This window comes from Aedes albopictus, chromosome 3 (genome assembly GCF_035046485.1).
Source record: "Aedes albopictus strain Foshan chromosome 3, AalbF5, whole genome shotgun sequence".
NCBI lineage: Eukaryota > Metazoa > Arthropoda > Insecta > Diptera > Culicidae > Aedes > Aedes albopictus.
The window spans coordinates 365,688,632-365,712,695 of NC_085138.1; the positions used below are offsets into that span (position 1 = coordinate 365,688,632).

Below are 24,064 nucleotides of genomic sequence, written 5' to 3' on the forward strand. Positions count from 1 at the left end.
AACACTCCTTGTTTAGCACTCAATTTTGGGTAAATTTTGTTTAACGTGTATGTCAAACAGGAACATTTGTTGTCAAAAGTGAGCCAATGTGATGTCTTTTGTAACCCGCCGTTTCACTTTCGTTACGTCAAGGTTGACATCGAATGTCAAACAAGCCCTGCTCACCATTATTTTATTTTCGAGTTTATTAACTATTCTGTCATTGTTTAAGTTCAGAAAAATTACCATTGAGATCAGAAAAGCATGCTCCTTCGTGTTATGCAGCAAAACCGGGAAAATATTTTTCATTTTAGGACCCTATTCCAAACCAATTGACTTGAAATTTTGCACACGGCTAGATACTATACGTATCTCACCGTGTTCCAAAAAGTGTGCCAATTGGTTAAAAATTGACTGAGTTATAGCAGAAAAGTGCCCAAAATAGAAGTCCTGCCGAGATGGTTCCGCTTTCCTATCTCGATGCGTGGAAAATTCAGGCAAAGAATCGCTCAAGAAATGAGCAAGCCTTTGATTTTTCTTGACCCTTGCATGAAGCCGAGAAGAAACGGAAAATCAAATAAAGCTTGCTGTGTTTTCTTGACCATTCCGGTCCAGGATAAAGAATGCACTGAACGGAAATTAATTGAGTGATTCTATTTGAGGTCCGTACCTAGCATAACAAAACAAACATTTAGAATTTCAAACTGTAAATCAATTAAAGCCATATGGTATTTACAAACCGCATGAATTCTTACCGACTCCAAAGAACAGCTCCCAATTCAGCAGAAGCAAACTATGCCTAATTGTTAGTAAAATATCTCTCTTTCCATCTATATCATGTCGCCACTTACCTCAACGGTGCAGTTTTCGTAGATTAGCACCAAATAGTGGTCCAAGTGCATGTAGCACTCGCAAATCTCCTCATCGATCTGGCGCACCACGCTGCCTTCGACAATGATCACGCATCTATTCTCCGTAGCGGCTACTAGCACCTGAACGCCTTCGTAGTGCTTCAGCAAGGTGACAGGTTCGCCCAGATGAATTATGGTTTCCGGGTGGGGGCCGTCCTTAGGGTTGCACCAGTCCGTCAATCGTAGCACGTCGCCATTCTTCAAGCCAATGTAGAACCCGGACGGAGACTGAATCAGCTGTTGGACTTCACTTGCCAGAGCGGCGTTTTCACTTGTAGGTGACAGCTTGTTGAAGTCATCGCGCTCTTGAACGGCAGTGAACTGTAGCTCTTGGATGACACGCTTACGGTCAATCGTCTTTACCCGTACCGGTTCGTGATCCAGATCAACGAGGAAGTTGGTGTTGCCTTGCAGTTGGTACTGATTGCTGACCATCTGGTTGGTAGCCGTTACCATCAACGAGTACATGTTGATCACGTTTCCGCTATCCTCGGACGAGGAGATCAAGATGTAACGATAGCGATCGTCATCCAAAGAGTAGATATCCACATCCAGAATGTTGTGACTGATGTTAGTCCTGAGGACTTCCACGCGATCACGAATACTGAATATGGAGATCCCCTGGGTGGTTCCTAGGACAATATATTCGTTATCTTCCGAGATAGCACTGCAGGTATTCTGATGATGAACCGGTGTTTCGTAGATTAGCTCTACTCGTTCAGTTTGCAGTTGGTTCCGATGATCTCGACAAAACGTTCGCAATCGAATTTGATTGGCACACACTGAGATTAGTCTGCTTCCAAGATTGTGGATGTTGACCACTTGAGGTTCCTCGAAGCGGCACTCGGTGCTAGTCGATGTTAGGTTGAAAATACATCCGAGGTTGTCTTCAGTTAGGAGTAGTAGTTTAGGTAACGCAGTTGAGCCAATCAATGGTTTGATCATGTAGGTGTTTTTGATCCTTGTATCGTGATGATTGAGCAAGGAAAAAGTACTGAGCCCTTTATAAAAGTACAGCACCCCGTTTTTGGTGATTGCGAAAAGACTCGTTGGAGTATTACCGGTATTGTCATTGGACACAATGCAAAAACTCACAAAAGGATCTTCTCCATGGTTGAATGATCGTAAACTTTGCGCTTTGCTACGAATGTTGCCATCGCTCTCGTGTTGTCTGGCATTTCGGTCCTGAGGTGTGTTCCGCATAGACCATATTGAGAGCGTTCCTTTGACATCCAGCGCTATGAGGACATTGTTGTTGATCATCTGCATGTCTCTGACGCGACCATCATTACCGTCGAATATGGTAGCTGGAGCTGAGTACCATGGCGATAGATCAACCAGAGAGATTTGATTGTTGTCCAAGCTTACTAGCGCTGATTCCGGATCTTGTAAACGCACTTTATGCGGCGCACTTCGCACCTGAATCAGCTGGTGCTGGTGGGTGTGATCGCTGGAAAAGAAGAGTATATCTTTTTTGTAATTCATAGTTTTATGCCAAGCGCTTCTATTCCACAAATATGGAAATTCCACAAAATTCCAAATCTGAATTGCCTGCCCAAATGTGTACTTACATGTCACAGAACCAAACGCGGTTGTTGTACTTGGCCGCTTGCCGTTTTGCTTCGTCCGCAATCGGTCCGGTACAGTTCAGGGCAAGCTGCAGGAGGCACGTATCGGCCGATTTCGACAGCAGCACCTCCGCTCCCATGAGAAACTCGGTCAGCAGCTCCGCATAGAAGTCCGGATCCGTCATGTGGGCGAAGATCCGCTCCTGAAACAGTTTCAAGTCCCCGACCGTATTTGGCAGGCCCGTGTAGCGGAGTTTCTGCTCCAGGAAGCCAAAGTCCGTGAAAAGTTTCGGAAATAGATCGTGCAGCCCTGATTGCTCCAGATGGATAGCGACGTAGAAGTGGAAGTAGTGATCGTTTGGGAAGAACTTCAGTAGGTCCAACTCGGTACGGTTGTAGAGTGCGTCGGAGATTCTACGGGAAAGTGTGGGAATTGTTCAATAGAAGGATCTCAAGAGCAGCTGGAAGGTGCCAGGTTAGCAAGGTTATTAAGATCAGTGTGCTTATACAGTGCGATCATACAAACTTGCCGGCTCGTTCATTTTTTGGGACAAATTTAAGCTGCAAAACGAGTGAATAGAGTTAAGTACTTGGTGCAAATTACCTATAGCTTTCGACCAATCGCTGATGGAGGTTAGCATAATTTTCTCTCGGCCTTTCTTTTAGTAGGAAACTATAACATACGTAATGCAGTACGAAAAATTCTCGTTGATTGACGACTCGCTTGTCCAGCAAGCCTTTGTTGATCAGCTTGGATATGCGGTACTCCGTTTCCTCCGCAGTCAGGCCCCAGTACCGTTGGAGGACCTGGAATGTTGTGAAGAATGCAGATGATTTTTTTCAAACCTAATGATATTGATTATTGTGTAACAAAGTCGAGATGATGCTAAGTGTCGCAGAACATAACGATGTGACTTGAACACAAGAAAATTCGCCAAGTGTTTCTCAAAAAGAACCACTTCAATCTTATCATAGGATTTAAAGATATATGGGTAAATTTTGTGATGTCAATGAAATACAAAACAACATGCCAAATTTACCGGATCCGGCTCCAGTAGATAAAAAGAAGGTGTTTGTAGAACCATATGCTGCTATAAAGTGTAGTACGAAATAGTTAACGAATTTTCACTAGTATTCAATTCAAACAAACGTCATGCTAAGAGCAAAATACCTGGGCTTTCTTTTTGATTCTTTCAAGGACACCTCCAGAAATTCCTTCAGGAACTTCTCCTGGGATTCATTCAGGAATTCATCAAGTGACTTCTCCAGGAATCCAGGAAAATCCTTCGTAAATTCTTCCATGGGCATCTTGCAGGGTTCCGATATTGAATGTGTCAGGGTTTGTGCCAAGAAATGCTTCAGGAATTTCGCCCACGATTCCATCAGAATTTTTTTCAGATACTCCTGCAATGCTGCATCGACGAATTCCTTCAGGATTTTTTCCATAGCTTCCTTCAGTGATTCCATCATGGATTGCTCCAGTGATTTTTTCAAGCATTCCTCTAGGAGTTTCACCAGTTATTCCTCCGGGAATTGCTCCTGAAATATCTTTAGAAGTTCCGCCAGTAAATTTTTCCAGTGCTTTTATCGAGGATATCTCCAAGAATTTCTCCTGGAATTCCCAAGGGAATGTCAACAGAGATCCTTTTAGGTATTTCTGCAAGTGTTCCTTCACAAATTTCGTCAGGCATTTCTCCCCATAGGAATTCTTACAGAAACTCATCCAGGAGTTCTTCAAGGAATTCCTCTAAGTATTTTTCCAGAGTCCTACAGGAACTCCTCCAAAGATTTCTCCGGAAATTGCTTCAGGGATTCCTCAAAGCATTCCACTAGGGATTCTCCAACGCATTCTTCCAGGTATTAATCTAAGCATTCTTCCAGGGACTTCTCTTTGGATTATTGCAGAGATTTCTCCAGGAATTCTTTCAGCGTTTCCTCCAGATATTCCTCCAGGAATTGCTTCGGAGACTCCTCCGGGAATTCCCCAAGAGTTTTTCCAGCAGTTTCTTCTTGGGATTCCCCCAGAAAATCATGCAGGCATTCCTTCAAAATTTCATCTAGGAATTTTTCAGGGTCTTCTTGTGGAATTCCTCCATAAATTACCCCAAGAATTTCTTCAGGGATTTCTCCAGGAATTTCACCAGGAATTGATCTAGGAATTCCTTCATAAATTCTGTCAGAAATTCATCCAGGAATTTATCCAGGAGATCCTTCAGGGATTCCTTCAAAAACTCTTCTAGGATTTTCTCTAGCAATACCTTCTGGTTTTTTTTTTCAGGGGTTCCTCCAGGAATTATTCCAGATTTTCCTCCAGGAGCTACTGCAGGAATTCCGCAAAGAATTCCTACAGGAACTTCTTCAGGGATTTTTCCAGGGATTTCTCTACGAATTCCCCCAAGATTCCCCCAAGAATTCTTTCAGGAATTCCTTCGAGGATTTCTTCAGGAATTCCTCTTGAAATGCCACCAGGAATTTTTCAATGGATTTTTATCAGAAATTTCTCCCAGAGTGCGTCTTACGATTCTTACAGAAATTCATCCAGTAATTCTTTCAAGAATTCTTATAGAGATTTATCCAGAGGCTCCTTCAGGAATTTCTTAAAGCATTTCTCCAGGAAATCCTTTGGAGATTCCTTCAGGAAATCCGCCAGATATTGATTGATTTAGCTTTATTATAGAGACCAGCCCTTGGCTGGTTCGTCTCTCCCTCCAGATAAGGAATAATGATTCTTCCAGGAAATCCGCTAGGTATTTCTTCAGGAATACTTCCAGGAAATTCTCCAGGAATACCTTAAGGAATTTTTCATGGCGTTCTCCAGGCATTCTTCCAGAAATTCCACCAGTTTTCTCAAGGAATTAGTTCAGGGATTCCTAGAGGGATTTCTCCACAAATTTCTTCAAAGATTGTCCCAAGGATTCCTTCTGGAATTACTTCGAGGATTTTTCCAAAAATCCTTCTATAAATTTCCCTAGTAATTTCTTTAAGAATTTCTCAAGGGATTTTTTCAGAAAAAGAAAAATAATAGAAATAGAGATTTTAGAAATTCCTTCAGTAATTAATCCAGGAATTCTTTCAAGAATTCCTCTAGAGATTCCTCCAGGAATTTCATCAAGGATTCCTCCAGTAATTCCCAAAGAAATACCTCTAGGAATTGCTCCAGGCATTCCTCCGGGATTTTATCCAGAAATTTCTCAAGGAACTCCTCCGGGAATCCCTCATGGAATATCCCCAGGAATTTCGTTGTGAATTCCTCCAGAAATTGATCCAAGAATAGCTCCTGGACATCCTTCAGAAATTATGTTAGCAATACCTCCAAGAATTTCTACAGGATATCCACTAAGAATTTCTTCAGAGATTCTGCCAGAAAGTTCTTCAAGAATTCCACCAGACATTTGTCCAGAGATTCCTGCAGGAATTCCTGGGATTTTCCCAGGGATTTCTCCAGAAAATTCTCCTGGAAACTCTCAAGGGATTTTTTTCAGAAATTTCTCCAGGAATTCGTCCCCGAATTCCTCTGTAGATTTCTCCAGGAATTCCCCCCAGAGATTTCTCCAGGAATTCTTCCAGGGATTGGTCGAGGAATTTCTGCTGGGTCTCACCTTATAATGCCACCTGGAATTGCTCCAGGGATTACGCCAGGAAAATGTCCAGAAGTTCCTTCAGACATTTCTCCAGGATTCAGTGATTTTTCAAAGAATTACTTAAAGATTTCTTCATAAATTTCTCTCACATTTCCTACAGGAATTCCTCGAGAGATTTCTTTAAAAAAAACTTTTAGGGGTTCCTCCCAGATTTCCTCCAGGAATTTTTCCAGAAATTCCTTCAAAGAATCCTCCTAAAATTTATCTAGGATTTATTCTAAGAATTCCTTAAGAGATTTCTTCAGAAATTTCTGTAGGGATTCCTCCCAGAATTCATCCACAAATTCCTCCAGGAATTCCTCTGGGAATTCCTATGGAAATTCCTACGGAAATTCCTCCGGAAATTCTTCCAGAGATTCTACAGGCATTGCTGTAGGAATTCCTCCAGGGATTCTTCCAGGTATTTCTCCAGGAAGACTTCCAAAGGTTGCTCCCGGAATTCTTCAGGTGATTTCTTCAGAAATTTCTCTCAGTTCGCTAAAAAATCATTCAGGAGTTCCTTCAGAAATTTGAGAAATCCTTCAATCATCTTTTCCTGGGATGTACCCAAGTACTTCTCCAAGATTACCTGATGATTTTTTGAATTACTACAAGAATTTCTAGAGGAACTCCTCCAGAGAATAATATTGGAAGATAATTTAAAAAGGATGCAAGCAGGAACCAAGAAATGTTCCTGGGATTCTTTCAGGAATCCCTCCAGCAATTTCTTCAGAGACTCCATTAGGAATTCTTACAATAAGCGAAATATAAGTCCTCCATTTAAAAAAATCCTTCGGACGGGTTTCCATTATGTTTTACTGGAAAAAATGTTGAAGGACTTCTGGGTCCTCAAAAGAATTCGTAATTTCCAAAAGAGTTCAGCCATAATTTCTTAGGAATATTTTATAGACATTAACAAAAAAAGGTGAGATCCAGAAGAAATAATGCACGATATAGTGCGATCAGGCAGGTGGCTGCAAGCACATTGTACATATTATCAATTTTAAGCTCTACGTCAATCACTTGGAAGTGGTGATTGATGCCACGCTCAACTTTTGTAGACATTTCTATTTGATCTGCAAAAGAGCCTCGCAGAGTGGTACTATCGCGTATGATGTCGTCCTAGTTCTGCATTGTATGTCAGCAAGGTATAATACAGATTCACTAAAAGCACAGGTTGGTTTCCAGGATAGATAGCTGAGCTAACAGGAGTAATTTAGAAGTGACTTTTCACCTGACACAGGTCCTTTTAATCCATAGCTGCTTTAGAGACAGCATTTTTCTATCTCTTGACATAAAAAACCATTGAAGATCAATAAACAGCCGTCATGAAAATGTATTCAAAAAAATGTATGTATTCAAAATGTATCGCTACCAGCGGGATTTATCAGGTTGAGCTGTGCATCCAGAGAAAATAGTGAATTACAAATAAAACCTGGAGGATTTTAAAAGAAAGAAAAAAACGCGAAATATAGTGGAGCTAAGCAAGGTCACTGGAGCGAATGAAAACACGAGGAGCCAAAGTTGCAGTCAGCAGCGTGTTTCACAGCGATTTCAGCAACCAGGAAGAGGTGAAAGCTGGAAAAATGTGTTAGAAAGGCGTGTTACGAATTCCAAACTTTAGCGAACAAGCTCATCGGATCAGGCAGGTGGAATGAATGAATGATGCAGTTAGAGAGTTGGAGTTTTCCATAAGTACGTATGTTTGCAGAGGTTAAAAATTATATTAGCATTTACTTACACTATGTGGAATCTTGACGTTATCTCGAAACACCAACAAACTGCGGAATGCCGCCTGTTCCGTGTCGTCCAGCTGGTTCAGTATCGACCGAATGGTGAAGTTTTCTATCGTAATCGAGTGTTTGCCCAAATCATTGGCAAGCTTTTTCCAAACTTCTGCCACACGCGGATTCGATGTGATGCTGTCCGTTTCTGCAAACTCCGATCGCATCTTCCGGGCGATCAGCTTAATCACGAACGGGTTACCTTTGCACATATGGTAGATGTCGTGGGCTTCGGTTGGCAGATAGTCCGACATTACGCGTAGTGCTTTCCCAAAAAGCTCCATACTTTCATCCTCGGTGAATCCCGGTTCCACTTTGACCACGAAGCGCTCGTTTTCGTTAACTTTGTTGATGACATCTTTGCTGCTCGTAACGACCAGCGTCTTGCATTTCAGGTCAAATTTCTCGATCAAGGATGGGTCACGAACGTGGGATAAGATGAGCAAGCTTCGCTTGAAGCGATCTTCGAAAATTTGGATGAGACCCTTCTTCCGAAAGAAAATCTCATTCGTGGGATATCGACCGTTGTAGGTGACGTCTTCGCTTTTACAATCGGTTGCCATTTGAAGGTTGAGATTTTCAAGCTGCTCGAGAATCTGGGCGTCTGTTTTGCAGTTGGCCAAGCTCAGGTAGAATATGTGGAAGCCCATGTGCTCGACGATAGTGAAATTTTCGCAGGCCTGGCTAACCAGCGTCCACTTGCCAGTACCGAAGCCTCCGTACACGAACAGATATCGCTGGCCGCTAACACCATGCTTAAGTTGCTTTAGATGTTTCTGGATCTTCCAGATTTGCTCCCGCCGGTATACGTTCAGCTCGTCGATGCTCGGCACTGTTGTGTTGGTACGATACGACAGGTACCGATTAATCCGACCAGCTTGGCAACCACTTCTTCTGTCTTCTGTGTAGCGTTTAACGATCCAGCTGTAGAAAGGTTCGAGAACCTTTAGAAATTCAGTGACTATATGCACGTGCCCTTCTTGCTTTTCTTTCTGTTCCAGTATAGTAAAAATCAAATCCAAACGAAACCCTTCATTTGTTTCCTGTAGGATTTCCCTTAGGTTGCCGTCACTGAAGATTTGTTTATCAATGAGAGCATCCTTGATGTCTTCTACGTCGAGGTCTAACAACTCTTCACGCAATAAGCGCAAATGCAGGAGCGGCGTTGTGTCCACCATTTTGTGCGTTCAGTTTTCTGGAATTCAAAGATAAAAATGCATTTGTTATTGCTTGATCTACTAAACGTGCCACTTATTCAATTATGAATAGGGTTTTTTGCCCTATTCCCGGCACAACATGTAAGCAAAATTATTTAGAACCTAAATTCACAACGAAACGACTGTTTTCAACCACTTCTTCCGTCTGAATCAGATACCTTATTGATTGAACTTGTTGTTAACAGTGATTGTTGTGAAGATTTTCTGCCGGAAAGTTGATTTTGAACGAGTTTACTGCACCTAGTCCAGCACCAATTCTCGGCATCAGTGCCGAACTTCCAGCAAAATCAAATGGAAAATCACTTGGGCACCCATCTTTGTGCTGCCGAAGTGCATCCGTCTGCGAGTAATATTTGTTTTGAGCACTTGTGCGGCTTCAGAGTGAAAGTGTAGCTCATTGACTGTGGATTCCGTTGCGAAAAGGTTGCGGGAGACGATTACCTACGGAAGGGTGTTTGGAAAATATGCGGCAAGTGATATTTTGATTTGTTTTGCTGTGAGGTGCCGGGAATTGACGCGGGTGCCGAAGTAGTTCGAAACCCTAGATTATGATCATAGCGATAGGTAAAAACGTTTATCACCTGAACTGAACCGACCCGAGAAACAAATAAGCCCAGCTCAGCGACAAGCTCAACCGCAAACCTGCAGATATCATGTTACAATAATTGCAACCATTTAAATTGCTGCGTGCTATCAGATTTCCCACATCATGAGCACAGACATATGTAGTGCCCTGTACTGTATACAGCGTTGTGGCGACAACGATTACTGTTGTGGCACCCCATAATTTAGTTTTCCCCATCACACAATTGCTTCACATGCGTTTACCCGATTTTTTGCGCCAATTAGCATCGAATTAGTCAGAAAAAAAACACCTCTCATCAAACGCGAGGTGGAAAACCATTTTTTGTGGAAACATTATGGGCTACGGAATTATGAACGGGTCCCACCTGTTGATCATCGTCATCGCCGGGTGTCGAACGCTTTGCATGTTACTTAGTATACCTTACTACCCGGGGGAGCCTTATGCAGTTTATGACAACAAAGCGCGCACATGCATCGATAGTCGTTCAACTGCCTGGGCCAGGCAGCAGGAGCAAAAAAACAAAGGAATAGTTACATTATGATACATCGCTCGCATCGTCTGGAAACGCGAGTGTGTATCGGAACGGACTAGCCAGCGACTACTTAGTCGGAGTGCCCTACATGTTGGTTCTTCGATTGCCCAGTGAGTGGGAGCCCAGCGGAAAAATGCCGCACTGTTGTTGGTTGGTTGGCCGGCGTTCCATATCATATGCACCTAGGCATGATCGACGGTGAGTCTCGCACGCGCGTGGATTTGTGACTCATGCCTCTGTGCTGGGCAAAAAACCCGGCCATGATCTGGGGTTGATACTGGAGGCAAGCGAAAGCACACTCTTCCGAGAGTAACATTGTCTTCTACACCGAGCTTCTATGTAGGCTTCAGGGCAAATGGATCGCTTCTTCTCCTTGATATCTGACTTCTTCAGTATCAGCAACAGTGGAAACAGCACGTATGGCTGGATGAATCATCACCATCAGCTCTTTGACTATAGGAAACAATCAGTTTCATTCGGATCTACTATAATTCTCAAGAGTTAAAGGACAGTATTATTGATCACAAGCTCAATTATTGATGAAATGGATTGAAAATATACGATCAGTGATGCTTTTTGAAGTTCTACATGTGTTGGTATATTTATACAATTTGTACTGCGAATTTCCCTTTTTTTTGCTTTCCTTTATAGGAGTTTGCTCGAATTGCATGTGTGTCGACTAATCCGACTGTTTTTCCATACATTTCGTAAATTGAGTTTTTAAATTAAGAAAAATTCAATGATTTTTTATTTTTATACGAAAGAGCACCTTTTTCTGAGCCGCTATGATTTTTTTCAGATTTTTAGAACTTTATTTTGGTATCTAAAATCAATTTCAAAGAGATTTTTTGAAATTACCTTTTGACAGCTGGGCAACTGCTTGACAGCTCCGCTCAGTACAAAATGCGACGAGGGGTAATTCGACAAATCGCTCCCATACAAATTTCAAATTGATTTTTAAATAGGTTCCCGGGCACCAAAATTGATGAAAATTTGGATTTCGGCTCAGTTTGGCATGCAGATTCAGAATATGGAATTATCTCAACACCACTAAAGAAGCCAATTGAGGCTTTCCACGAAGCAGCAGCAGGGCTGCAAAACGGTGAGTCGATAAGGAGAGCGTCCAATATAGCTCTGGTCCTCACAAGTTCCTACCTCATGCTTCCACGGGTCAAGCGATGACAAAGACCGCCAGCTAAGAGTTGTGTGCTTAGCTGGTAGCGCAGCCTGGGCACTGTTGTCCTTCTGACATCAGCTAGATTGAGGAGGTACGATCCGAGTGTCTGTTCACCAAGGAGGTGCGGCTCAAACAGCGTCTGTTCTGGCATCCAGCGGCTGAGTAAGAAACGCTGCACCACGCCCAGCTAGATCCAAGGTGGTAGCCCCATCAGCGTGGTCGTCCCAGTGTTGGTTGGGACGTTAAACAGAACTGGCACGATGGCCCTCCGGCGAGACAGGAGTGTTGGCGTAGGCCCAATAAGCCACCCGTAAAAATCCCCATTGCGAATAACATAGGAGAAAATACGACTCGATACAATCGGCAAAGACCCACGCGACGAAATAAGGACTACGATTGGAAACTTGGAACATGGAATTGCAAGTCACTAGGTTTCGCAGGATGTGACAGGATAATCTACGACGAACTACATCCCCGCAACTTCGACATCGTGGCGTTGCAGGAACTTTGTTGGACTGGACAGAAAGTGTGGAAAAGCGGGCATCGAGCGGCTACTGTCTACCAAAGCTGTGGCACCACCAATGAACTGGGAACAGGATTTATAGTGTTGGGCAAGATGCGACAACGTGTGATCGGGTGGCAGCCGATCAACGCAAGGATGTGCATGTTGAGAGTTAAGGGCCGTTTCTTCAACTACAGCATCATCAACGTCCACTGCCCACACGAAGGGAGACCCGATGACGAGAAAGAAGCGTTCTACGCGCAGTTAGAGCAAACATACGATGGGTGCTCGCCGCGTGACGTGAAAATCGTTGTCGGCGACATGAACGCGCAGGTAGGAAGGGAGGAAATGTACAGACCGGTAATCGGGCGAAATAGCCTGCACGCCGTATCGAATGATAACGGCCAGCGATGCGTAAACTTTGCAGCCTCCCGTGGTATGGTAGTCCGAAGCACCTTCTTCCCCCGCAAAGATATCCACAAAGCCACTTGGAGATCACCCGACCAACAAACAGAAAATCAAATCGACCACGTTCTAATCGACGGTAAATTCTTCTCGGATATAACCAACGTCCGCACATACCGCAGTGCGAATATAGATTCGGATCACTACTTAGTCGCTGTATGCATGCGCTCAAAACTTTCGACAGTTATCACCACGCGTCGAAGTCGAACGCCGCGGCTCAACATCGAGCAACTTCGTAACGTAGAAGTGGCTCAAGACTACGCGCAGCAGTTAGCAGTGGCCCTACCAACGGAAGAGCAGCTTGGCGCAGCTACACTTGAAGATGGCTGGAGGGACATCCGATCCGCCATAGGTAGTACCTCGGCTACAGCACTAGGCTTCGCGACTCCGAATCACAGAAACGACTGGTACGACGGCGAATGTGAACAGTTGAAAAACGAGAAGAATGCAGCATGGGCGAGAATGCTGCAACACCGTACGAGAGCGAATGAGGCACGTTACAAACAGGCGCGGAACAGGCAGAACTCAGTCTTCCGGATGAAGAAGCGCCAGCAGGAAGAACGAGATCGCGAAGCGATGGAAGAGCTGTACCGCGCTAAGGACACACGAAAGTTCTACGAGAAGCTGAACCGCTCGCGCAGAGGCTTTGTGCCACAAGCCGACATGTGCCGAGATAATCACGGGAATATTCTCACGAGCGAGCGTGAGGTGGTCGAGAGGTGGCGGCAGCATTACGATGAGCACCTCAATGGCGACGTTGCAAGTACCGAAGGTGGCGTGGTAACAGATCTAGGAGTATGTGCACAGGACGAAAGACTTCCGGCCCCTGACCTTCAAGAGATTGAGGAGGAGGTTGGCCGGTTGAAAAACAACAAAGCCGCTGGAGCAGATCAACTACCAAGCGAGCTTCTAAAATACGGTGGAGAAGCACTGGTGAGAGCACTACACTGGGTCATTACCAAGATTTGGGAGGAGGAAGTATTACCGGAGGAATGGATGGAAGGTATCGTGTGTCCCATCTACAAAAAGGGCGACAAGTTGGATTGCGGGAATTACCGCGCGATCACACTACTGAGCGCTGCCTACAAGATACTCTCTCAAATCTTATGCCGCCGTCTATCACCGATTGCAAGAGAGTTCGTGGGGCAATATCAGGCTGGATTTATGGGTGAACGCGCTACAACGGACCAGATGTTCGCCATCCGCCAGGTGTTGCAGAAATGCCGCGAATACAACGTGCCCACACATCACTTGTTCATCGATTTCAAATCGGCGTATGATACAATCGATCGAGAACAGCTATGGCAGATTATGCACGAATACGGATTCCCGGATAAACTGATACGGTTGATCAAGGCGACGATGGATCGAGTGATGTGCGTAGTTCGAGTATCAGGGACACTCTCGAGTCCCTTCGAATCTCGCAGAGGGCTACGGCAAGGTGATGGTCTTTCGTGCTTGCTGTTCAACATTGCTTTGGAGGGTGTAATAAGAAGAGCGGGGATAAACACGAGTGGGACGATTTTCACGAAATCCGTTCAGCTGCTTGGTTTCGCCGATGATATTGATATTATTGCTCGTAAATTTGAGACGATGGCGGAAACGTACATCCGACTAAAGAGTGAAGCCAGGCGAATCGGACTAGTCATTAATGTGTCGAAGACAAAGTACATGCTGGCAAAGGGCTCCAGGGAGGAATCACCGCGCCCGCCACCCCGAATTCATATCGACGGTGATGAAATCGAGGCGGTTGAAGAATTCGTGTACTTGGGCTCACTGGTGACCGCCGACAACGACACCAGCAGAGAAATTCAGAGGCGCATTGTGGCAGGAAATCGTTCTTACTTTGGACTCCGCAGAACTCTACGATCGAATAAAGTTCGCCGTAACACGAAGTTAACCATCTACAAAACGCTGATTAGACCGGTCGTCCTCTATGGGCACGAAACATGGACCCTACGTGCAGAGGACCAACGCGCCCTTGGAGTTTTCGAACGGAAGGTGTTGCGTACCATCTACGGCGGAGTGCAGATGGAAGACGGGACTTGGAGAAGGCGAATGAACCACGAGCTGCATCAGCTGCTGAGAGAACCAACCATCGTCCATACCGCGAAAATCGGGAGGCTACGGTGGGCGGGTCACGTCATCAGGATGTCGGATAGCAACCCGACTAAAATGGTTCTCGAGAGTCATCCGACCGGTACAAGAAGACGTGGAGCGCAGCGAGCTAGGTGGATCGACCAAGTGGAGGACGATCTGCGGACCCTACGCAGAGTGCGGAACTGGAGACAAGCAACCATGGACCGAGTGGAATGGAGGCGGCTACTATGTACAGCAGAGGCCACCCCGGCCTTAGCCTGACCGGTAAGGTAAGTAAACGAAGCAGCACGAAAAAAAAGCATTTTTTTTAATTTTGCATTTTTGATTTGCATATAATTTTGCACAGCTGTTCTAATTAATATAAATAACCATTTTTTCATATTAAAACTTTTTATGGAGTCTCGACTAACTTTCAAATAGGGCCTATGAAAAAATGGAACACATGCAAATGAAAAATCATATCTCTGAAACTGCTTGTTTGATCGGAAAACTGTCTTCGGCAAAGTTGTAGATTAATAAATGGTGGCTCTCAGAAAAATACACATTGAAAAATTTATTTAGTTTTTCTTCTAAAAAAACTGAATTTTGTTACTAAAAATTAAATATCTCAAAAAGCTATTTTTTACCTTAGTGATATTTTGTGAGAATAAAGTTCATTCTGTTAGTTATAGGGTGTCCCAGAAAGTATGGGCACAACTTTGTATAGCGAAAATACAATCATTTTCTTAACAAACAATATTTTTTATATTTTTGTATTTTTATTCAAGGTATTCTAATTGATACCTATAAAGAGATTATACATTAAAAAGGGTTTTTGTATGCAGAATGTTTAAAATGAAAAAAACATCTTTCAAAACTTCTGCACAAACTACTTTTTTACGGTTTTGCAAATTATCCGAATTCGAAACATTTTTTTCGATTTTTTTTCACATAATATATTCGAAAACATGTTTCCTCAGATGGTTAATTGAATTTTTTTATACAAATATATTTTGCCCGTACGCACGGGTATTTCAGAATTTTGAGAAAACTGGAAAATTCGCCTTTTCTATTTCTGGATAAGACATGCCCACAGACATTCGAGTTTTTAAACATGTTTTAACGAGAATAAAAATAATTTAATCTACACTTTATAAAGCTGGGGCATTTATTTTACTTATAGTGAAATTAAAATGTTATTTTCTGTATGTTGTGATATATATGCAGATGCTTGTTTTCATTTATTAGAAAAACGGGTTTTCAAAAATATCGATTTTGGTGTTTAAATTCATATTTCAGGTTCAAAAGTATATGTTGTCAATTCAAACTAAGGGTTGTATAATAGATACGCATATGGAAATACACGGAAATATTTTTTGAAATTTTTATCGAGCATAATTTCATGCGTAGGAAACAATTTGTTAAGCGATGTTATTGAAAAATATAGCAATTTGTGCAGAAGCTTTAAAAGGTCTTTTAGGGAATGTTCTACCGCTTTCAAACAAAGTGTTAAATGCAAATTTTAATGATTGGCGTTTGATGTTAACATATTAAGGCAGGATATGTGTGAAAATAAAGTTGGTATGTGCATCCATTCCCAAATGGCAGAACAGCAAAGTTGTGCCCATACTTTCTGGGACACCCTATACCATCTGTAGAAATTTCATAATGGTAAAAAAATGTACAAAAAAGTTATGGCACTTTGAACATTTTTGCTTGCGTGTGTTTTTTTTAGAGTGTATGACGAATTCACGCAAACTCGCTGTAGGGGTTTGGCAAAACTGTCTCAGAATCCGATGGAATTTCTTAGGTTTGAGGACTATGTATTTTAAAGCAAGATTGCATACGTTTTTTTTTATTTTATTGATCTAGACTAATATTTGAAAAGGGCTAAAGTATTTGACGGTTTTTACTCAATATAACTGAAAAATGACATTACCTACAAAAAAAAAGTTATGTATGGGTAACTTTTAGATAATCATGTGAACTTTCATAACATTGAAAAATGTCAATACGCTTTAAAAGTCAAAAAAATGCAAATAAGAAAAATTATTTCAATTTGCTAAACATGACATTTTTGTAATTATTGAAAATTTTGCGATATATCGCAAGATGTGCACTTTTGAAGAAAAGCATTTCTGAGGTACCGTGATTCCGGGTGAAATTGATCAGTGGGGTGAAATTGATCGACCATCATCCGGCTAAAGGATTATTGAATGATGAGTTACATGTTTTACAGTCAATTAGTCACATATTTCTGTATTAAATTCAATATTTTCCGTAGTTGCGTGTTTGGCGAATCCCAAATACCCTTTCAAACTTTTGTTACCGTAGCTGTATCGCACATGTAATGAATATTCGAATGGATGCTTTTAGCTGCCAAGTATTTGCTAAACACGATTTCATCATCAAAAATTTTAAAAATATTCAAATTTATACATAAAATTGCACTTTTCCGGAAGTAATCACTTTTTCAGTATAAAAAGTGCATATTTTAAGGCGTTTTCATGAAATTTATTAACGACTAAAATATTAACGCGCACTAAACGGCAAAAATTAGCAATAGCCAATATCTCGCAGAAATAATATTAAAAACTATCAAAGTCTTTGATAACAGAGAGATGTTCCTTCTTTTTATCATCAGCACAAAAAACTTTTGAAAAATATCCATAGGATTGCCAGTTATTCAACAAAAACAGACATTTTTATTGCTTCACCCATACAAAGTGTTGAGCGATTTTGATCAAGTTTATTGCTAATTTCTAATTTTTAATTGAGCGATAATATAGCTGCCATTTATTAACCCTCGAGCGATCGCGCTGTTGTATTTTGTACAACACGATGAAAAAATCTCGCTTTTTGTACTCAGCATTAGCGTGGTGCTGACGCAGGTAGTCAACCGCGCGAGTTACGGAAGGGTAAATTTAAAACTTGAATAATTAAAAATTGAGAAAAATTCGTAAAAGTTTTGCGTAGCATTTCGCATTCTGGGGTGGTTAATTCAGGTGGAAAACATATTTTTGGCACATGCAAAGGTATTTCATTTACTGATCAATTTCATCCCGAAAGCAAAATTATTGATTTTTTTTATTTTAAATGATATTTACCTATTGCAATAAAATGATTTGTAGTAAAAGTTTCAATCTCGTTGACTGATGAGAATCGTGGTCGTACTTGTTTTATTGCTTTGAGTTTGACTTTCTTTGGGTGATCGACTGTACGTTGGATGATGTCTTTAATTGGCATTTCAGTCTAATTTGGTCAATCAAAAACAACTATATGTTTTCTTGACCCGACGTTTCGGTCCTTATTGGACCTTTTTCAAGGATTCTGTAATGTTTGAGTTTGACCATATCGCTGCATTCGAAATCACGGTAGCATTAGTGGAAAATTTTTGACAGCTCCTCCCCTCTTAAAGTATATTCTCCCATACCTAATAGAAGGCTCCTAGCAATATCATAAACTTCCCCCAAAATGCTACGTCTTTGATGGACGGTTCCTAACAACAAATACTTCATGTCATCATTTTGCGTGTTTCTCTCCGGTAGAAAAAAAAAATGTTTTTATCCAGGGCGTTTTTTACAGATATTTTCATATATTAAATTAAACATAGCTCCATATGTTTGATTCACAAGTCTATCTAATGCAAAGTATTTATTTTATTCTCCTATGAATAAGGAAACTTTTAAGTTGAAATTCGATTTCTGGTTGATATTCTGAATTTCTGTGTAACAGATCTGGTGTTCTGGTTCAAAAGAGAATCCTAAATTATATTCTTTGTATTGGATAGATTTATAATTGAAACATATAAAGCTATGTTCAATATTAATATGTAAAAATCCACGTATAAAAATACCCAAAAATTGGTTTGACTCACAAAAATCATTTTGTGTTGGTTTAGATTCAGATAATAGCAATTTAATTACTTTGATCCATTTTGAATTCTATTCTTAATGGTTGGTGTGGGGTTTGGTTCTCCGAAATAGGATTAATTTAATTTCGCAAATGGGCATGTATTCCAAATTGACTTCAATTTATTTTTTAACTTTTTTTGCGTGATCGTTTCAATATTTCAATTTTTTACTTGAAAGTTCACACAAATTCCTTAAAGTCACACATACCACACTTTTTGTAGGTCATGTTATTTTTAAGTTACATAGGTATAAAAAAAATGGTCAAAAACTTAAGCCCTTTACAAATATTAGTGTAGATAAATTAAAAAAAAAAAAACAAAGTATGCAACGTTGCTTTAAAGTAGATAGTCTTCATACCTACACAATTTCATTGAAATCTGAGAGGGTGCTGCCAACCCCAAAATCTAGTTTGCGGGAAATTCGTCATGCACTCTAAAAAAACACGCAACCAAAAATGTTCAAAGTGCCATAACTTTTTTGTACATTTTTTTACCACTATAAAAATTTTACAGATGATAGCCAACAGAATGAACTTTATTCTCACAAAAAACACGAAGGAAAATAGCTTTTTGAGATATTTAATTTTTAGTAACAAAATTCAGTTTTTTTCAGAAGAAAAACTAAATAAATTTTTCAATGTGTATTTTTATGAGAGCCGCCATATATTATTCTACAACTTTGCTGAAGACACCTTTCCGATCGAACAAGCCGTTTCCGTGTTATAATTTTTTATTTGCTTGTGTTCCATTTTTTCATAGGCCCTATTTGAAAGTTAGTGGAGACAAAATATGAACTTTTGATATGAAAAAATGGTTTCTCACATAAAAAGGAATAGTATACAAAATATCAAGTAGATTAAAAAACATCGATTAAAATGGATTCGTGCTGGCCCATGGAAAGCCTCAATTCGCAAAGGCAGTCCTCACCTTCTTGATCCGTGCACCTATGTCGATCTTGGTGCCGCCATCGGCCGCCATTGGAAGCTTTTAACATTAGTCCTGTTAAAGTTGCTGCATCCTGCTCTTACCCACTTGTTGACGAAAACGTAAGAGAAGGATGCAGCAACTCCAACAATGTTCAACCTACTTCATTGAACAGGACTATTTTCTACTGCCTGCCGCGCTACCGTGAAGCTGGATGGGTTAACCGTGTCCAATAATTTGGTTTTGTTGACATCAATATTAAGATATGTTGCCGAGGATCGATCGGAAAGATCATGGAGCTTACTCTGCGTATAAGAGCGCCGTTGAGCTAAGGAGTGATGGAGAATGGATAGTGTCCGACCCCTCGCAGGTAGATCTGAGAGCGGTGTCCGACCCCTCGCGAGTTACGCAAGAGATGTGCAACACCCTTATGTCAGATGTTGGCGCGATCGACACTGTTGTTGTTGTGTTTGAGAGGAAAAGCAGAGCAAATCATTGCGTGTAATCGGAAATAAAGTAATTATTATAGTTTTATTAGAAACCAAGTGTGTCTTCTTCTGCGAATGTGAAATTCCCGTAGATTTATGGTGGTTGTGTGTCCCACTGCGAAAGAAGATTCCAACAGGTTATGTGCCCAGCGTAAAGAAATAGAACAAGTTTGGTATTTTTGAATCGATTGTGTTTTTTTGAAATAGTGTGAAAGACAAGTGAAAATGGCGGAAGCGAAAGTTATTGTGGAGCGACTGAATGACACTAACTGGGCCAGCTGGAAGTTCCGTGTAGAACTGTTGTTAGTGAAAGATGGGTTGTGGATGACGGTGAATAATCCCAAACCGGCCGATGCTGATGCTTCATGGATTGCTAGGGATGCTTCTGCTCGTGCTATTATTGGGCTGGCGCTCGATGATAGCCAATTGGCTCATGTGTTTGGAGCAACAACAGCAAATGAAATGTGGGTCCAGTTGCAAGGGTATCATGAGCGTGGATCCCTGTGTAACAAAATACACGTTCTGAGGAAGTTGTGCTCGTTGCGGTTGGCAGAAGGAGGTGATATGTCGAAGCACTTGACGGCGATGACAGAATTAGTGCATAAGTTGCTTGGCATGGGTGAGAAGCTGGCGGAGTATTGGATCGTGGCAATGTTGTTGTCGAGTTTGCCTGAATCTTACAATCCGCTGATAACGACGTTGGAAGGCCGATCTGAGAACGAATTGAAGCTGGATTATGTAAAAGGCAAACTGCTGGATGAATGGCGTCGACGGTGTGAGAGGAATGAAAATTGCGATGATCGGAACGACGAAGCGCTCTACGCGGGAACGCAGCGACAGGAAGGAAAGCGAGAAGTGAGAAGTTTCAACCGGGAATGTTATTACTGTCACGAGGATGGACATTTCAAGCGGTATTGCCCGACAAGCTGCTGAAGATAGGTGGAGAACGGAAAATGAAGAGGATGAATCCAGTTGCAGACGAGGTGATAGGCGTGATCCGAGAGAAAACGGTTCACGCAACGTGTGTTTCACTTCAACGAAGGAAGAAACTAACGAACTGGGCGGCTGGCTGATTGATAGCGGTAGTACGATGCATATGACTGGAGATATTCAACGATTGCGGAATGTGAGACCAAGCAAGAGTGGCGTTTTCTTGGCTAACGGAAAGAAGATGTTTGCGAGGGCTACCGGAAGCTGTGAGTTTTCGGGATATGGAGCAAACGGCGAGAGAGTTGGCGTGAGGGTAAGGAATGTAGCATATGTACCTGAGTTGGCGGCAAATGTAATATCCGTTAGCAAAATGGTCGAAGAAGGGTTTACCGTTACGTTTGGTTTGGAGGACTGTAAAATATGCCAGGATGACAGAGTAGTACTAGTTGGTGAAAAACGAGGAGCACTGTTTTATCTAAGAGAACCAGTAGAATAGGATTTTCAGGCAGGAGGAATTGCTCTAGATTCAGGAGGAGTAAGGCAGAGATTCAGGAGGAGCAAGGCAGTTCAGGTAGCGAGGTGTTGACACTAAGGAGGAGTGATGGAGAATGGATAGTGTCCGACCCCTCGCAGGTAGATCTGAGAGCGGTGTCCGACCCCTCGCGAGTTACGCAAGAGATGTGCAACACCCTAGTTGTCAGATGTTGGCGCGATCGACACTGTTGTTGTTGTGTTTGAGAGGAAAAGCAGAGCAAATCATTGCGTGTAATCGGAAATAAAGTAATTATTATAGTTTTATTAGAAACCAAGTGTGTCTTCTTCTGCGAATGTGAAATTCCCGTAGATTTATGGTGGTTGTGTGTCCCACTGCGAAAGAAGATTCCAACAGGTTATGTGCCCAGCGTAAAGAAATAGAACAAGTTTGGTATTTTTGAATCGATTGTGTTTTTTTGAAATAGTGTGAAAGACAAGTGAAAATGGCGGAAGCGAAAGTTATTGTGGAGCGACTGAATGACACTAACTGGGCCAGCTGGAAGTTCCGTGTAGAACTGTTGTTAGTGAAAGATGGGTTGTGGATGACGGTGAATAATCCCAAACCGGCCGATGCTGATGCTTCATGGATTGCTACACGCAACCTGAGATTGGCAGATTCTAATACAATTGGGTATGAAACATATACAAATATTGTATTAGGGCCTTGCAAATACAGAAATTGGTAGGTGGCAGTATACCAAAAATTGTATTGGCTTCCTAGAATCTGGAAAAGGAAAATTTCGCATGTGTGCGTGTGCTCTGTCGCACTGGTTTCTCATTATTTGTTCTATTTTTAGATTGATCATGGCAGCAGCGGCTGCATCAAATACCAATACATGTTTAAAAAGAAATACGGGCGGCGGCGGGAATCGAACCAAGACACTATCATGATGATACACAGTATCCTGCGCTCTAACCAGCACGGCTATAACTGCACATGAATAGACAAGAGGCTGAAAGCCATCATCATCAACACAAACGTGGCTTGGTGATGGAAGTGATACAGCCGCCACACTGCACAATGGGTCCAGAGCCGTATTTGCGAAGACAAAACTGTTTATGCTTCAGCCTTAAGTTTTTAGACACATATTGTGTTTGAGAAAGTTTATTTTCAATTGTTGACCCTATTCCCTATTATTGTTATGTTAGGGTGGTTCGTCTGGTTAAACTGATTCAAAAATCTGCTTTCTAATAATTTTATTTGCGATGCCATGATGGATGGTGATGTATCGTTTAATTAGAAATTCCACCAATAAACGGCAAATTCTAAATTTCATATATCTCAGGACTCTCACCACTTAGAAAGTTGGTGTCTTCGACAACGTTGTTAACCTTTCAGGACGCGCGCCATCAAGCAACCGAAACTGCACCGCGCTCGCGTTGTGTACAACGAGCGAGGTTTTTTGGTGGTGTTGTACTTTTTACAACAGCGCGCGCGCTGAAGGGTTAAGTGAGTCAAGGGCTTACAGTTAATGGTCCACTAGGCGGCGCTAGTTACACATTTGTAAAATCATTCAAATGATTGATATTTTTTCGTGAAGTAATCAACAAGCTGTAAGTTTGTTTTCTTTGAACGTGTCTAAGTCAAGTCAAAGTTTTTTCAAAGAGCTATGTATTAGTCATAATTGTGCAATGTCGCATTTCATTCGGTTCACTTGATCCAGAGATATAGAAATTAAACGAAGAACACTCAAATATGAACTACTTTATTAGAGTTGCTCCAATTTTATGTAAAGTTATCCAATCGAGCCCAAATTTGTACCGTTTATAGCTTACTAGTTGTGCAACTGGCAGGAAGAATTTTGATTACTTGTTCCTCAACGAGTTTGATTTAATTAGTGCAAATTTGGGCTTGATTGATTATTCAACTTTACACGAAATTAGAGCCCTTCTATCTATATCTAGTTTTTGACTTCCGTTTATCACATTACTGTACCTGTGGACTAAGCGAACCGAATTAAATTAAATTTTGAAAGCTTGTGACTAATGTATTGGTCTTCATGTATCGTTGGACTCGACTAAAATATGACCAAAGGCAAAAAAGTTGCAATTTATTGAAAACTTTTCGAAAAGTTCTAATGATTCGAATGTTTTATCCAAGGGCTGAAAGTCTCTTGAATAAAGACAAATCAATCAAATCAATCGAATGTTTTAATTTTGTAAATTTGCTATAACTTTGTAAAACATTCTGATATTGTATAGAGAATAATTAATCAGCAGATTTTTGGATAAGCCACACGTGATTGACCGTAATCATTTCACAATAATGAAAAAAACCCTAATTAATCCACCTAGCGGTGATGGTGCCTTTCTCGTGCCATAAAGTATCCTTTCAACAAAACACAAGTGATAAATTAAGTCCACTCAATATGGATATATTTTATATGAGCATGATCGAAATTTCAATTGTGGTTTTTTTTTTTATAATTCCGAATATCTTCCCCAACTTTATCATTTTATGGGAACTTAGTGAACCTTGTCTTGGTATGATACCTGACTTTGTCCAAGGAGAACCATTTTACTTGGTTTCAGAGAATAAATTCTAGAAAACAATCGCCGTATTTAATATTGAGGCATCATATAGATATTCAAGTAATCATTTTTTAAATCATGACATGTTTTCCATGCAAAATATACACAGCAGATAAATTTGTAATATCCTCTGACGTAATTTTTGGCATTTCTGAACGTAATTTTACCTGTTTATATCGTCGTTTTCCAACAATTATCACACTCATCATGTACACCCTGTTTAGCACCGGAAAATGTCAACGAACCTGTTCCAGAAGATAGGTACTCGCTTATTTTCGAATAGGATGAACATGGGAGCGTAAGATTACTAATGATGGAACACA

At 41.3% G+C, this 24,064-nt stretch overlaps 1 protein-coding gene across 4 annotated transcripts in view; it reads right to left on the bottom strand.

The window, feature by feature from the left end:
* The window catches only part of LOC109432245 (uncharacterized), a 134,852-nt gene that overhangs the window by 9,545 nt on the left and 101,243 nt on the right, over positions 1-24,064 (bottom strand). For all 4 annotated transcript variants that reach the window (XM_029874819.2, XM_062855497.1, XM_029875170.2 and 1 more), the window contains 4 exons: positions 7,820-9,057; positions 3,063-3,265; positions 2,462-2,872; positions 831-2,340 (listed from right to left, as the gene is read on the bottom strand). In XM_029874819.2, the coding sequence (XP_029730679.2) occupies positions 831-2,340; positions 2,462-2,872; positions 3,063-3,265; positions 7,820-9,040 (3,345 nt within the window). In that variant the 5' untranslated portion in view covers positions 9,041-9,057. The remainder of the gene's footprint in view (positions 1-830; positions 2,341-2,461; positions 2,873-3,062; positions 3,266-7,819; positions 9,058-24,064) is intronic.